The sequence below is a fragment of the Pelodiscus sinensis genome, chromosome 5, assembly GCF_052426305.1.
Source record: "Pelodiscus sinensis isolate ZL-2025 chromosome 5, ASM5242630v1, whole genome shotgun sequence".
NCBI classification, from domain to species: Eukaryota; Metazoa; Chordata; order Testudines; family Trionychidae; genus Pelodiscus; species Pelodiscus sinensis.
In genome coordinates, this window is record NC_143056.1 from 92,310,472 (window position 1) to 92,323,003 (window position 12,532).

Sequence of the window (12,532 nt, forward strand, 5' to 3'; positions counted from 1 at the left end):
TTCACCCGCTGGATCTGGTGTCATGTTTAGCAGTGATTGGTAGTGAACACAGAGCGATTTCTGTAGCATCCCTCTAGGTGCTAACATTTCAGAGCCCGTTTTCTCTATTAAAATGAAGCCCGACCCAGAGATTAAGGCACAAGAAAAAAACAGCTAGCAGTTCCCCTGCTCTGCCGGCTTCTTGGCTGGGGCCTTGGGCGGAAACGGCATATATGATGCAGGGCTCGGGTGTGGGCGAGTAGGGGCATCCCAGCTGCATCACCCGCAGCGGCAGGGCTGGCACAGCCAGGCAAAGGGGCGGGGAGCGAAGACAGCCCGGGCGGGCCGCCGCCTCCCGCCTTGTAACCCAAGCCCAGCCCGGCCTCGGCGCAGACCCGAGCTCAGCCTGTCCCCTCCCAGCTGGCCGGAGTAACCTGAGACCCGGGCGGGCGCGGAGCCGCGGGCGGGGGCGTGGAAGCGGGAGGGGGTGCTGCCGCCTGGCTCCAGCCCCGGGGGCTCAGTCGGGCGCGGGGCCCGAGGAGCGCAGCAGCCATGAACCGGCTGGGGAGGAAGGCGGACGAGACCCTCATAGAGATGTCGCTGGCCACGGAGGGTAGGTGCCCGCAGCCGCGGGGATGGGCGCGGCCGGGGGCTTTTCCGTGCGCCGGGCGCTGGCAGGGAGGAGCCCTCGGGCGGGGGAAGCCCTGCGCTCGCCCTCGCCGGGCTGCGGCCTGGCAGCCTCCCTCGGCTGGCGGAGCAACTGGCCCGGCACATAACGGTGCCGCCGGGCAGCGCGGGGCCGGGCGTGCGAGGAGGCGGCGTTGGGGCTCCCCGGGCTGCCCCGCCCTGCCGGCTCGGGCCTGACGCGCCCCCGCGCTGGGGACCCCCGGGCGGGGCGGCTCAGGCGTGGGGCGGCGGCAGGCTCGCTCGGCCTCGTCGTGCCGCGCGCTTCGGCGCCACAGATCCTGCGGGGGGAGGCTCTGACACCTCTGACAGGGGCTGTGGTGTCGCCTCCCTCCCGCCCCCTTCAGGGCAGGGGCGGTGACAGGACAGTGCCTGTAAGAAATGTGAGTGTGGGGCTGGGGCAGTGGGTGGTGATGTGGGGGCGACAGGAGGCATGGCCAAGGGGACGGGAGGAGTGCGGTGGGTAGGGGGCTTGGGCCTGGGGTGGTTCCGGTTGGGTCCCTGCCTTTCTGATCGGCTGCTGTTCCCTGGCAAATGGGAGCTGTGGAGACACCTCCCATAGGTGCTGGAACCAGGGTTGCCCAGAGTACTGCAGCAATCCCAGGCTACCAGCCCAGCACCCCAGCTTTCCGGATGTGGGCCCTGTGCACCCTGAGTCGTGGCCCCAGCTTCAGTTCTGGAGAGGGATGGGAGAGAGGAGTGGACAGGGCAATAGGGCTGACTCAGAGCTCCATCCCAGCTGGTCACTTTCTTAAGGGGGCTCCGCACCAGGGCACACCTGTTTACTTTTGGCCATTTCAGAGCTCTGCCTGGGGCAGCTGCTTCCCTCTCTCTCTGTGCTGTGCTCCACTTTCTGTGTTACAACTTGTCATGCCAATGAGTAGACTCCTCGAGATGGCATCAAGCATTTTTGGGACAGGTTAGCTTAGAACAGTGATTTTCAACCTCTTTTCATTTGCAGATCCCTAAAACATTTCAGAGGGGGATGCAGACCCCTTGGGAGAGCTTAGCCATAGCTTGCAAACGTCCAGGGTCTATGGACCATAGATTGAAACCTACTGTCCTATGGCAACAACTACCTTTTGTGGTCCCTCTTAGATATAATCTACTGGTTGAAAACCACTCATCTCTAATGGCTTGTGATCACAAAGCTGATACTCTCAGGTGCCTGACGCGCTTCCGTGTATTCTTCCCCTTTTTTTATTAAAACAAATTTCTGGAGGAATATCATCCAAACAAAACTCCTTTAATTTTTTTTGCAATACCCTCTGAAAAGCTTGAAAAAGGAGACTTTTGCCATATTACTTTGATCACAAATATTTTCTCTTTTTGAATGAAGTTGAAATTAACATGGATGCCATCATCTAACAGTAAAATGTTCTTACTGCTTAGAAAAGTAGTCTGCTTCTTCTCTCACTGAAAATAATACAAAATATCCACTGACTTCCCTAGCTGCAGGATGAGATCATTGTGCAGCAGTAGTCCAGAGTAATATGAGAGAAATGTTGAAACTAGAGTTTGTTAATTTCATTTTGCTTCATAGTGCATGAGCATTACCCAAAACAGTACGTGTCAGGATTAAAAAGAAGCAAACCAACACCACCAAAACACCTATTTACAATCCAGTGGACTTTTCCCCACCAGTTTCAAAGTTCTGAAATAAAATTAAATGTTGGCCCTCAAAGCAAGCATTTGACAGTGAGGTTTTTATGGAGTTTGATATCATATTGAAAAATTTACTACCAGGAGCTATTTGCAGCAACAGCTTTTGTAGGTACACAGTTCAGATATCACTAGGTACATAGTGAGTTTGTGTGTTCTGAAGCGAACACCCACTGAATATTTGCCCACATTCACATTTGAGTACTGAAAGGGTTTGGGTATTTCAGGTGGAATATTTCAGCCTGCTAATCAGCTGTTTATTGTGAGAGCCATGTGAGGAATTCTGCCTGACTTGTCTTTCCCCAACTGAAACCTAAGCACTGAAATTCTTAAGATGTGTTTAAAACTGACCTACTGAAGAACTTCATAACCTGTTCCAATTTTCTATAGTAGTCTGAGATGTTTTCCTCACGATTGAAAGGAAAGATTCATATTTACAAAGTACTGGACACAGTAACTGTTTTAGTAATAATTCCATTGCATTTATTTACCTGTATTTCTCCCGTGTGTTTTTTTTATTAGTCATAAACAAGGAATGTAAGGAGAAGCACACTCATTTCCTGCTAGTTTTAAGTTTCCTTGAACATATAAAGAAAGACTGGATCCTTCCACATAGTAAATGTTATAAACTAGAAACTGTTATGTACATATTTTAGAAACTTGTTTGTTAAAATGAATATTAATTATGGTGAGGCCTTTCATGGCTTTAGTTTTTCCACATTTGCAAATAAATTTGTAGCCATTAGATTCCTAGACAGTTTTCTAGGGTTAAGCTTTAGAGTTTCTTTAAGTGTTAACATATAGATAATCCAAATTGTTTCTTACTTTTTTTTAAGTAAACATATGCTTAATCATCTAGCATTAGGTTATCAGAGCTGGTAATATTTAAGGCCATTTCATCCCCAAAAGGATTTTCTTTTCTAGGGAAAATTACCGTTCTTACCTTAAGTATTAGCCTTGATACATTTTCTGTTGAGTTGAGGACATTTAATATGTACTTGTACAGTACTAAATATCAAGTTATTAATCAATAGCTACAGCTGCTCAGCAGTCAGGAAATTACATAGGGAGTTTGTGCTTTTATCATGGTTGTTAAGTGAGCGAATGCTGTGACATTAGAAATGCTGAAATATATATAGATGGGTTGCAGAACTTAAATCGCAAATGAAAGCCTGGAAGTTTTACCCATCCCCATTTGTCTGTAGATTAGAAACGTAGGTCTTGGATTCCCTGAGACTCTGAATAACTGGAAAGCTAGTAAGATTAACTGGAAAGCGAGTAACAGCATAAAGTAGGAAACTGAAAACTGAGGTCATGTCAATATTCAAAAGTTGCACCAATTCAACCTCAAAAAGGGTTTTAAAACTGGTTGAGTTAAACAAGTGCAAAACATGATGGCTGTGTCTACACTGCACCCCTTTTCCGGAAAAGGGATGCAGATTAGACACTTTGGAATAGGCAAATCCGCGGGGGATTTAAATATCCCCCGCGGTATTTGCATTAACATGGCTGCCGCTTTTTTCCGGCTTGGGGATAAGCCGGAGAAAAGCGCCAGTCTAGACGTGATTCTCCGAAAAATAAACCCTTTTCTGGAGGATCTTTTATTCCTATAGTATAAAATCCTATAGGATTACTAATCCTATAGTAGGAATAAAAGATCCTCCGGAAAAGGGTTTATTTTCCGGAGAATCACGTCTAGACTGGTGCTTTTCTCCAGCTTATCCCCAAGCCGGAAAAAAGCGGCAGCCATGTTAATGCAAATACCGCGGGGGATATTTAAATCCCCCGCGGATTTGCCTATTCCAAAGTATCTAATCTGCATCCCTTTTCCGGAAAAGGGGTGCAGTGTAGACACAGCCGATTTGGCCACACTTAATTCAATTAAAACCTAGTTTGTATTACTTTATAAGTAATTGAGTTAAACCAAATTGCTATAAACTAGGTTTAAATTGAATCAAGAGGGTCCACATAGGGTTATGTACCAGTTCAACTACATTAAACCCTAATTGAACCACTGCATTTTTGAATATAGGCAAGGCCTGAGAGAGAAAAAGATTTTTTAGCCTCTTTCAGACTTTTTTTTTTTTTTGGTTAATTTGTCTGAGAAACAGATAAAAGGCCTTCATTAAAAAAATTAGTATACTCACTTCTCTGTTAAAAATTTACTAGAGGGCTGTCCCCCCTGCTCGCTCTGCTCGTCATCCCCCCTCACTGGCTGCTTTTGGCAGCCAGAGAGCCTGTTAATCTTGCACTGAGCCCAGCTGTGCTCTCCATGGCCCAAAGTCACTCACACCCTTCTCTGCTTCTGCCCCACCACACCCCTGGACCCTCTATCCAAATGCTCTTGGCTCATCCTTCCCACCCCTTCAATCGCCAACCATTCCACCGCCTTCCTCCGCACCCTTCCCCACCCACCAATAAAATAGTTAATTCACATGCAGAATTCAGAGCTTCTCTTGTGGTCTAGCACCAGTTTACGGAGAAGTGACCTGTCAGGAAGGGCTATTCTCTGCAGACTTGTGGGCCTTACATGTAAACGAAAACCAAACGCAATCGGTAAAACAGGATCCAACTCCAAATGAATCCCCTTCATTCTGGGTGCTCCTGGGCACCAAGCTTGGTAGCAAAGGGCAGGGGTTGGGTTATGTGTGAGTGGCCAGGTAGGGAGAGAATTCCCCGCTCTCTGCACCTGGTTACTGTCCATCTTTGCAGGATGGCAGCGCTCCAGCTATACCCTTCCAGCTGGAAAACGAGCTCCTGCTGTGAGGCCAGGACATGCTTTGTGCAGACAGGGCACAATGGAGAGACATGGAACCACAGGGGAGCCACCAGCTTTATGCACCTGCGCCCTACTGAGAACTAGATTTGGGTCATGTGGGAAGAGAGCCTGGTGGGGCAATATGGGCCGCTAATCCATATCCAAGAGCTCCCTGGTCCACAGCCCACCCCTACTTCTACCTCCATCCTACACCCCCATCTCTCTGCCTCCTTTTCTATACCTACCATCCTCCCTAACCCCTCCCCCTCTCCACCCACACTGCCTAGCCCTACCTCCTTCCTACATTGCTACACCTCCATCCTTCCCTAACTCCTTCCCCTCCACACCCCCACACTACTCATCCCCCTGTCTCCATTCCTATATCCCTCTTACCCCCACCATCCCCCCTTACCACACCACCCATCTTCACATACACCCTGTCCCCCTTCTTCCTTCTCTACACACACCCTTCCCCTCCTGCGTGCCCCTCTCCACCAGGAGCACCACCAGGCTGGGCAGCACAGCCCCAGCCACTGCAGCAGGAACCAGAGCCCACCCCCAGCCCAGCCTTTCTGAACAGGCTGTTGGAGCAGCTTAGCTCCATAGCAAGTCCAATGAGCTCTGTGCGCAGCGAGGCCACTCCAGAGAGCTGGGGAAGTGGCCGGGGTGCAGTGTAACTGTGCTGTCCCCAAAGGGCCGGGTGTGTGGTAGGGCCAAGTCCTGCCCAACTGAGTCAGACACATGCTAGAGCCACTCGCCTGGGGGGGAAACCTGCAGCACAGCCCCCCAAGCGCTGTGGCCAGGCCTGGGCTGCACAGAGCAAAGCCGCACGGCTGGCATGTGTGCCAGGCAGACTGGGAGCGGGGCCCAGAGGCAGGCAGACGTTCCTCCAGGGAGCACATGGGGATGAAGCCGCTGCGCCCCCCCCCCCCGTTCCCTGCCATTTCACAAAGTGGTCACTTGGTCAGGGCTGGGTCCACTGAGGAGGGGGGAAGCTAGATACAGAGTGACATGATGATGTCACTCTGTTGACCTGCAGGAATTTTTTTCATATAGAGAGAGATAAATGTTGACGAATTTAAGAGCTCCAGTGACTGTTCTTGGAAATTTAACCACACACTTAGTACTTAGGGAAAAGCTAATTAAAATCACTTGCCAGGCTCTAAAACAAATGAACAAACAAATTAGCAAACAAAAATAAACAGACAAACAGCCATCGAGCAAAATACACAGAGACCTTTTCAGGCCGTCTTCATAAAGAAGTCAATGGGGGATAAGGCCAGGGTTTTTTGTTTCTCCCAGCAGAGCATGTAAATGTCCTTCCCCTTCAGAATATTGAACGATTAATGTTTTCCCTAGGTGTGCTGCAAAACAGATCTTGACTTATATGCACTAAGTCAGTATTAGAAGTGTGGGGGAACAGAAGCCATCCAATTTGAATTAGAGGCAATGGAAAGTGGGTATGGATTGATTGGGGCAATATATCTGCAAATTAGTAGAAACTTTATATGTGTATATATCTGTACAATGCCTAGCACAAAGGGACCTTGATTGGATTCTGTAGGTGCTTTCCTAATGCTATTACTACTACTACTACTACATGGAGATATACCTATCTCATAGAGCTGGAAGGGACTTTGAGAGGTCATCAAGTCCAGTCCCTTGTCCTCACAGCAGGGCCAAGTACCATTCCTGACAGATTTGCCCCAGATCCCTAAATGGCCCCCCTCAAGGATTGAACTCTCAACCCTGGATTTACCAGGCCAATGTTCAAACCATTGAGCATGTAGTTTTTCCATGCTATGTGTATCCAAATACTACAGTTGTGAGTGGCAATATAAAACCCTTGAATTATACACCCTATATCAAAGGTCTAGAGCACGGTGGGTCAGCAGGGGCAAGACAAGATCAGCAACTGTAGTAGATTTTCTTCTGAATTTGATTCAGATTTGCATAGGAGTTAATGGGTCTTTGCACTTGCTATACAACTGTAATCCTTTCGGGAACTTTAGTCACAGTAGAACAATGATACAAGGGAGGAAAGTCACAGATCCAACTGCAGCTGCAGCTTTTTATCTCTGGATTCGGAAGTCCCCTCAAAGGAGAGAGTTTGGCATGTAGCTCTTTAAGGAAACTGAGTTTCCTAGATTTTCTTGCCTCCGGTGGTTTTACCACAAGAGTAGGGTAATGGTCCCCTGTCTTTATGTCTGGGACATGAAAATTTATACTGAAGAATAAATTTAATGGAACAGTAAAAATTAAAGCAGATCAAACATCACTTGGGAAATCTGAAACTAATAATAAAAGGCAGGAGACTGTGACTTTGGCTTGGAGTTTTTCTTTGGTATTGGCTGGCTTTCTGGATTGTTTTTTACATGAACAGTTAACGATAATGCATTGTTTTGGAGTATAGCCCAGTGCGCTGGATTATCAGATAGCTGGTATATACTTCAGTGCCATGTTGCAGAACCTATTGCTTTCTATCAGTAATTTGTATTTTGAAAAAAAGTTGCTTAATCCATAGATACAGTTTGAGCTAAGAACAATTAATGCAATACAACATTAAGGATGTCTTTACAGTATTTTCCTAAATTCCAGGACATTTATTTATATTTCTTATAATTATTTGCTATTTCGTATCAGAGAAAGAAAAGTAAGAAAATGCCATTAGGCTCTAATATTTTCTGAGTACATTTGTACTGTGTTATTGTAGTCTAACAACCAGTCATCATTCTGAACCATATTCTGATCTCATTTAATTCAGGATAAACTCTACTTATTTCAATTTAATTACCCGGGATTCCACTGGAATAATTGAGATTAGAATATTCTGTATTCTGTACTATAATTTCAATTACTGAAGTGACAGGTGTAGTAATTTCTTGTCCATGTATAGAACTAAACAGGATATCCTGTTCCAGTGGGATTTGAATTAGAATTGGAAGATTTATTAACCTGAACAATGTTTGAAAAGTTATCCTTACGTGTTGAAAAACAAGCCTGGAACAGTTTAGAGACCGTTCAGAAAATGTTTATGAGAGACAACATAGAAAAAACTCCTTAAAATCAGAAAACATGTAATTTGTAGATGGAATTTAGCTAATAGAAAAGCTGAAATGTAGCTGCATATGTTAAATGCATATGTTAAATGGACAACTGTATTTTAATAGAAAACTTCAGTTAAGTTTGAAAATACAGTAAACTTCTGATAATCCGGCACCTTTAGGACCTAGGGGGTGCAGGATTATCAGATATGCCGGAGTACCGGAAAGGGGGTTATGAGGAGTCTGGGATGGGGGGTGGGGTCGGCGGGGAACTGTGCAGCGTGAGAGAGGGTGGCGCTGCGGGACCAACCCGGCAGCACCCCAGCTGCTCTGCTCCCGGCTTCCCCAAGTCAGCCGCTGGTCAGTTTCAGCAGCAGCGGATTTGGGGAAGCCGGGGCAGAGCAGCTGGGGTGCTCTGCCCCAGGGCTTCCCCAAGTCCACCGCTGCTGAAACTGACCAGCGGTGGACTTGGTGGAGCCGGGGGCAGAGCAGCTCCAGTTGTCCAGCTGGCCGGAGTACTTCCGGGTTCCAGTTGGTGCTGGACTATCAGGAGTGCCGGACCACTGGTTGCCGGACAATTAGAGTTTTACTGTATTACATTGCTTCCATCTAAATCCATGGCACACCCACATCGTGAATACACTGTACTGTGTGCAGATGTGGTCATCTAAAAAAGATATATTGGAAATAGAAAAGGTTCAGAATAGGGATGTAATAGTATAGTCGATTAACTGATTAACCAATAAGCAAAAGCTTATCGGTTAATGCTATAGACTACACTCGATCCCTTCCCCTCCCCTCTGTCTGTATCAGAGGCAGCAGCGCAGGGCGATAGTCAGCCAGTCTGCGAGGGAGCTGGATTTTAAACTTGCTCTCCTCACGGACCAACTCCTGCCTGGCACCGCACGCTGCTGCCTCTGATACAGAAGCAGCAGCGTAGAGTGGCAGGGGGCTCCTTGGGAGTGGGGCCGGAGTACACTGGCTGCTGGCTCCACCCCCTTGGACTATAGAATAGTCAAGTATCCAATAAGAATTCATGAGGTTAACTGATATTTAACATCCCTACTTCAGAAAAGGGCAACACAAATGATTAGGGGTATAGAATGGCTGCCAAATGAGGGGATATTAATAAGACTGGGATTTTCCAGCTTGGAAAAGAGACTGGGAGGATACGATAGAGGTCTATAAATCATGACTAATGTTGAAAAGTAAATAAAGGAGTGTTATTTGTTCCTTTGCAGAACACAAGAACTAGGGGATCACCAAATGAAATCAATAGGCAGCAGATTTAAAACAAACAAAGGGAAGTATTTTTTCACACAATACAGAGTCAGCCTGTGGAAATTCTTGCTGGAGAATGTTGTGAAGACTAAGACTATAACAAGTTTTAAAAAAGAACTAGAGAAGTTCATGGAGGATAGGTCCATCAATGGCTATTAGCCAGGATAGGCAGGGATGTCATTATACTCCATTTGCCAGAAGCTGGGAATAGATAAAGTGATAGATATTTTTATGATAACCTATTTTGTCCATTCCCTATGGGGCAGCTGACATTGGCCACTGTTGAAAGACAGGCTACTGGGTGACATTGACCTTTGATGTGACCTGATATGGGTATTCTTATAAGATGTGTTCATTTGGAAGGCAGCTGTTCTGCAATATTTTATTTTATGTTTCTATCTATTTGCTTGAGCTTAGATCAGCTCAGCTCTAGAGAATCCAATCTGACTGAAAAAGCAGCGAGGAGTCCTGTGGCACCTTATAGACCAGTGTTTCCCAAACTATGGTCCGTGGCTCGGTACCGGGCTGTGGAATTAAAATGCCAGGCCTCAGCGTCGAATCGGGCCCCACGCTCCTGCACCCGGAAGTGCCGGCGAGTTAAGAGCCGCGGCCCTGCTCCACCGCTTTTGTAGTTAGCTAGCCATTCATTCACAGTCTTTGTTTAATCCTGAGTTGATTGTGTCAAACTTGAAGATGAACTGTAGCTCAGCAGTTTCTCATTGAAGTCTTGTCCTGAAGTTTTTTTGCTGCAGGATGGCTACTTTTAGATTTGCAATTGTGTGTCCAGGGAGATTGAAGTGTTCCCCTACAGGTTTTTGTATATTGCAATTCCTAATATCTGATTTGTGTCCATTTATTCTTTTACGTAGGGACTATCCAGTTTGGCTGATGTATATGGCAGAGGGGCAATGTTATCACAAGATGGCATATATTATATTAGTAGATGTGCAGGAGAATGAACCAGTGATGGTATGGCTGGGGCGGTCCTGTGATGGTGTTTCTGGTGTATATATGCGGGCAGAGTTGGCACTGAGGTTTGTTGCATGGATTGGTTCCTGAGTTAGAGTTATTATGGTGTGGTGTATAGTTGCTGGTGAGAATATGCTTCAGGTTGGCGGGTTGTCTTTGGGTGAGGACTGGCCTGCCTCCTAAGGCCTGTGAAAGTGAGGGATCATTGTCCAGGATGGGTTGTAGATCACTAATGATGTGTTGGAGAGGTTTTAGCAGGCATTCTTAAAACTTAAATGCCCACCCAGGAAAAAACAGATTGACAGAGCCAGACGAGTATCCTTCAATAGAGGTCCAACAAACTAAATAACAGATCACCACTAGTCATCACCTATAGCCCCCAATGAAACCTCTCCAGCGCATTGTTAACAATTTACAACATATCCTGGAAAACGATGCCTCACTCTCATAGGCCTTGGGATACAGGCCAATCCTCACCTACAGACAACCCTCTAACCTGAAACAAATTCTTTCCAGCAGGCACACATCACACCTCAAACACACTCACCCAGGAACCCATCTCTGCAATCAACTCCAATCATAGAATCATAGAACTGGAAGAGACCTCAGAAGGTCATCAAGTCCAGTCCCCAGCTCTAGGCAGGACCAATGCCAACTCTGTCCACACATCTATACAAGTGCCTTCATACAGGACCTAACCACATAAGCCACCACATCAGAGGCTCATACAACTGCACATCCACTAATGTGATATATATCCAGTGCCAGCAATGCCCCATTGCCATGTATATTGGCCAAACTGGACAATCTCTATGACAAAGGATTAATGGACACAAATCAAATATTTGAAATGGTAACATGCAGAAACCTGTTGGGGGACATTTTATCTTGCCCAGAAACTCATTAATGCATTTAAAAGTGGCTATTCTCTTACAAAGTAATTTCAGGAATCGACTAGAGAGAGAATCTGCAGAACTGGCCTTCATATGCAAATTTAACATTATCGCTCATAGCTTGAACAAAGACATGAACTGGATGGGCCATTACATTCAACAGCCAAATGACATCAAAAGCTAAGTGTCGGGCACTTGCAACCCACTCTATTAGCCTCATTTAGCATGGACACTTTAATTGACAGGGTGTTGCCCCCCCTTTTTTTGCTTTATAATTGAACCTCTGTGCCTTTTGCTCCATATTTGTCATCTGAAGAAGTGGTTGTGCCCACGAAAGCTCATGTTGCTATTTATACATTTTTGGTTAGTGTCCAAGGTGCTACAAGACCATTGTTTGAGGGTTTTTTTTTTTAGTTACAGACTAACATAGCTACCCCTCTGAGACTCATATACATATAGTACATCCACTGTGCCTGTTGGTCAGGAGTGTTAAAAGCTACTCTTTAGTAGTGGATTTTTTTTAAAAAGAAGAAACTTAAGCCATTGCAAAAATGTAGGGCTGGTTCTTACTTGGTGTAAATTGGCATAGTTACTCTAAAGTAAATCAGCGTAGTTGCATTGACTTCAATGGAACTATACCAGTCTACACCATTTGGAAATCTTTTCTTTAAGGTTTGTAATGCAAGATATTATCAATTGCAGTTATCTTTTGCAATCTAGCTAAACATGTAGAGAACTGTAATAGAAATGGAGCAGTTAACTCACAATGCACTTTGAAGTTAGTAGAAACTAAAACTGTTGAAGCGATTTGTTTGCCTATATCATATAATATGGATATGGTTACAGCTATGTGGCATACAATGATTTATATATCTCACATGTAATGATTCTATTCTATAAATCCAAAGGAGCTAACAAGCATCTTTTGTACCCAACACTTTTGGGGTATGTCTACACTGCACGGGTATTTTGGGATACTGGAGGTCTCCCCTCCCCCCCAGCTACACAAGCCACCTGTTGTTTCAAAATATTTTTTGAAATAACGGATGTGCTGTTTTGACATCCCAGTAACCTTCGTTCAATGAGGGTTAAGGGATGTCTCGAAATAGTGCATTATTTCAAAATTTAGCACTGTGTAGATGCACCAAATTTCAAAATAGATTTGAAATAAGATATGCAATGTGCATAGCGCAAATTGTGTATCTTATTTTGTGTTTAGGGTGATGCGCCCTTGAACTCTTATCTGGTTTAGCAAATGAGCA

The 12,532-nt window shown here is 45.7% G+C and overlaps 1 protein-coding gene across 7 annotated transcripts in view; it reads left to right on the top strand.

The window, feature by feature from the left end:
• Positions 1-296: 296 nt before the first annotated feature.
• ANO5 (anoctamin 5) overlaps positions 297-12,532 on the top strand; it is a 115,419-nt gene continuing 103,183 nt past the window's right edge. For 3 of the 7 annotated variants that reach the window (XM_075927748.2, XM_075927745.2, XM_075927747.2), the window contains exon 1: positions 302-592. In XM_075927748.2, coding sequence (XP_075783863.2) covers positions 532-592 — 61 coding nt within the window. In that variant the 5' untranslated portion in view covers positions 302-531. Of the gene's footprint in view, positions 593-12,532 lie in introns of all 7 variants that reach the window. The other 4 variants (XM_075927744.2, XM_075927746.2, XM_089778592.1 and 1 more) reach the window with 3 other exon arrangements.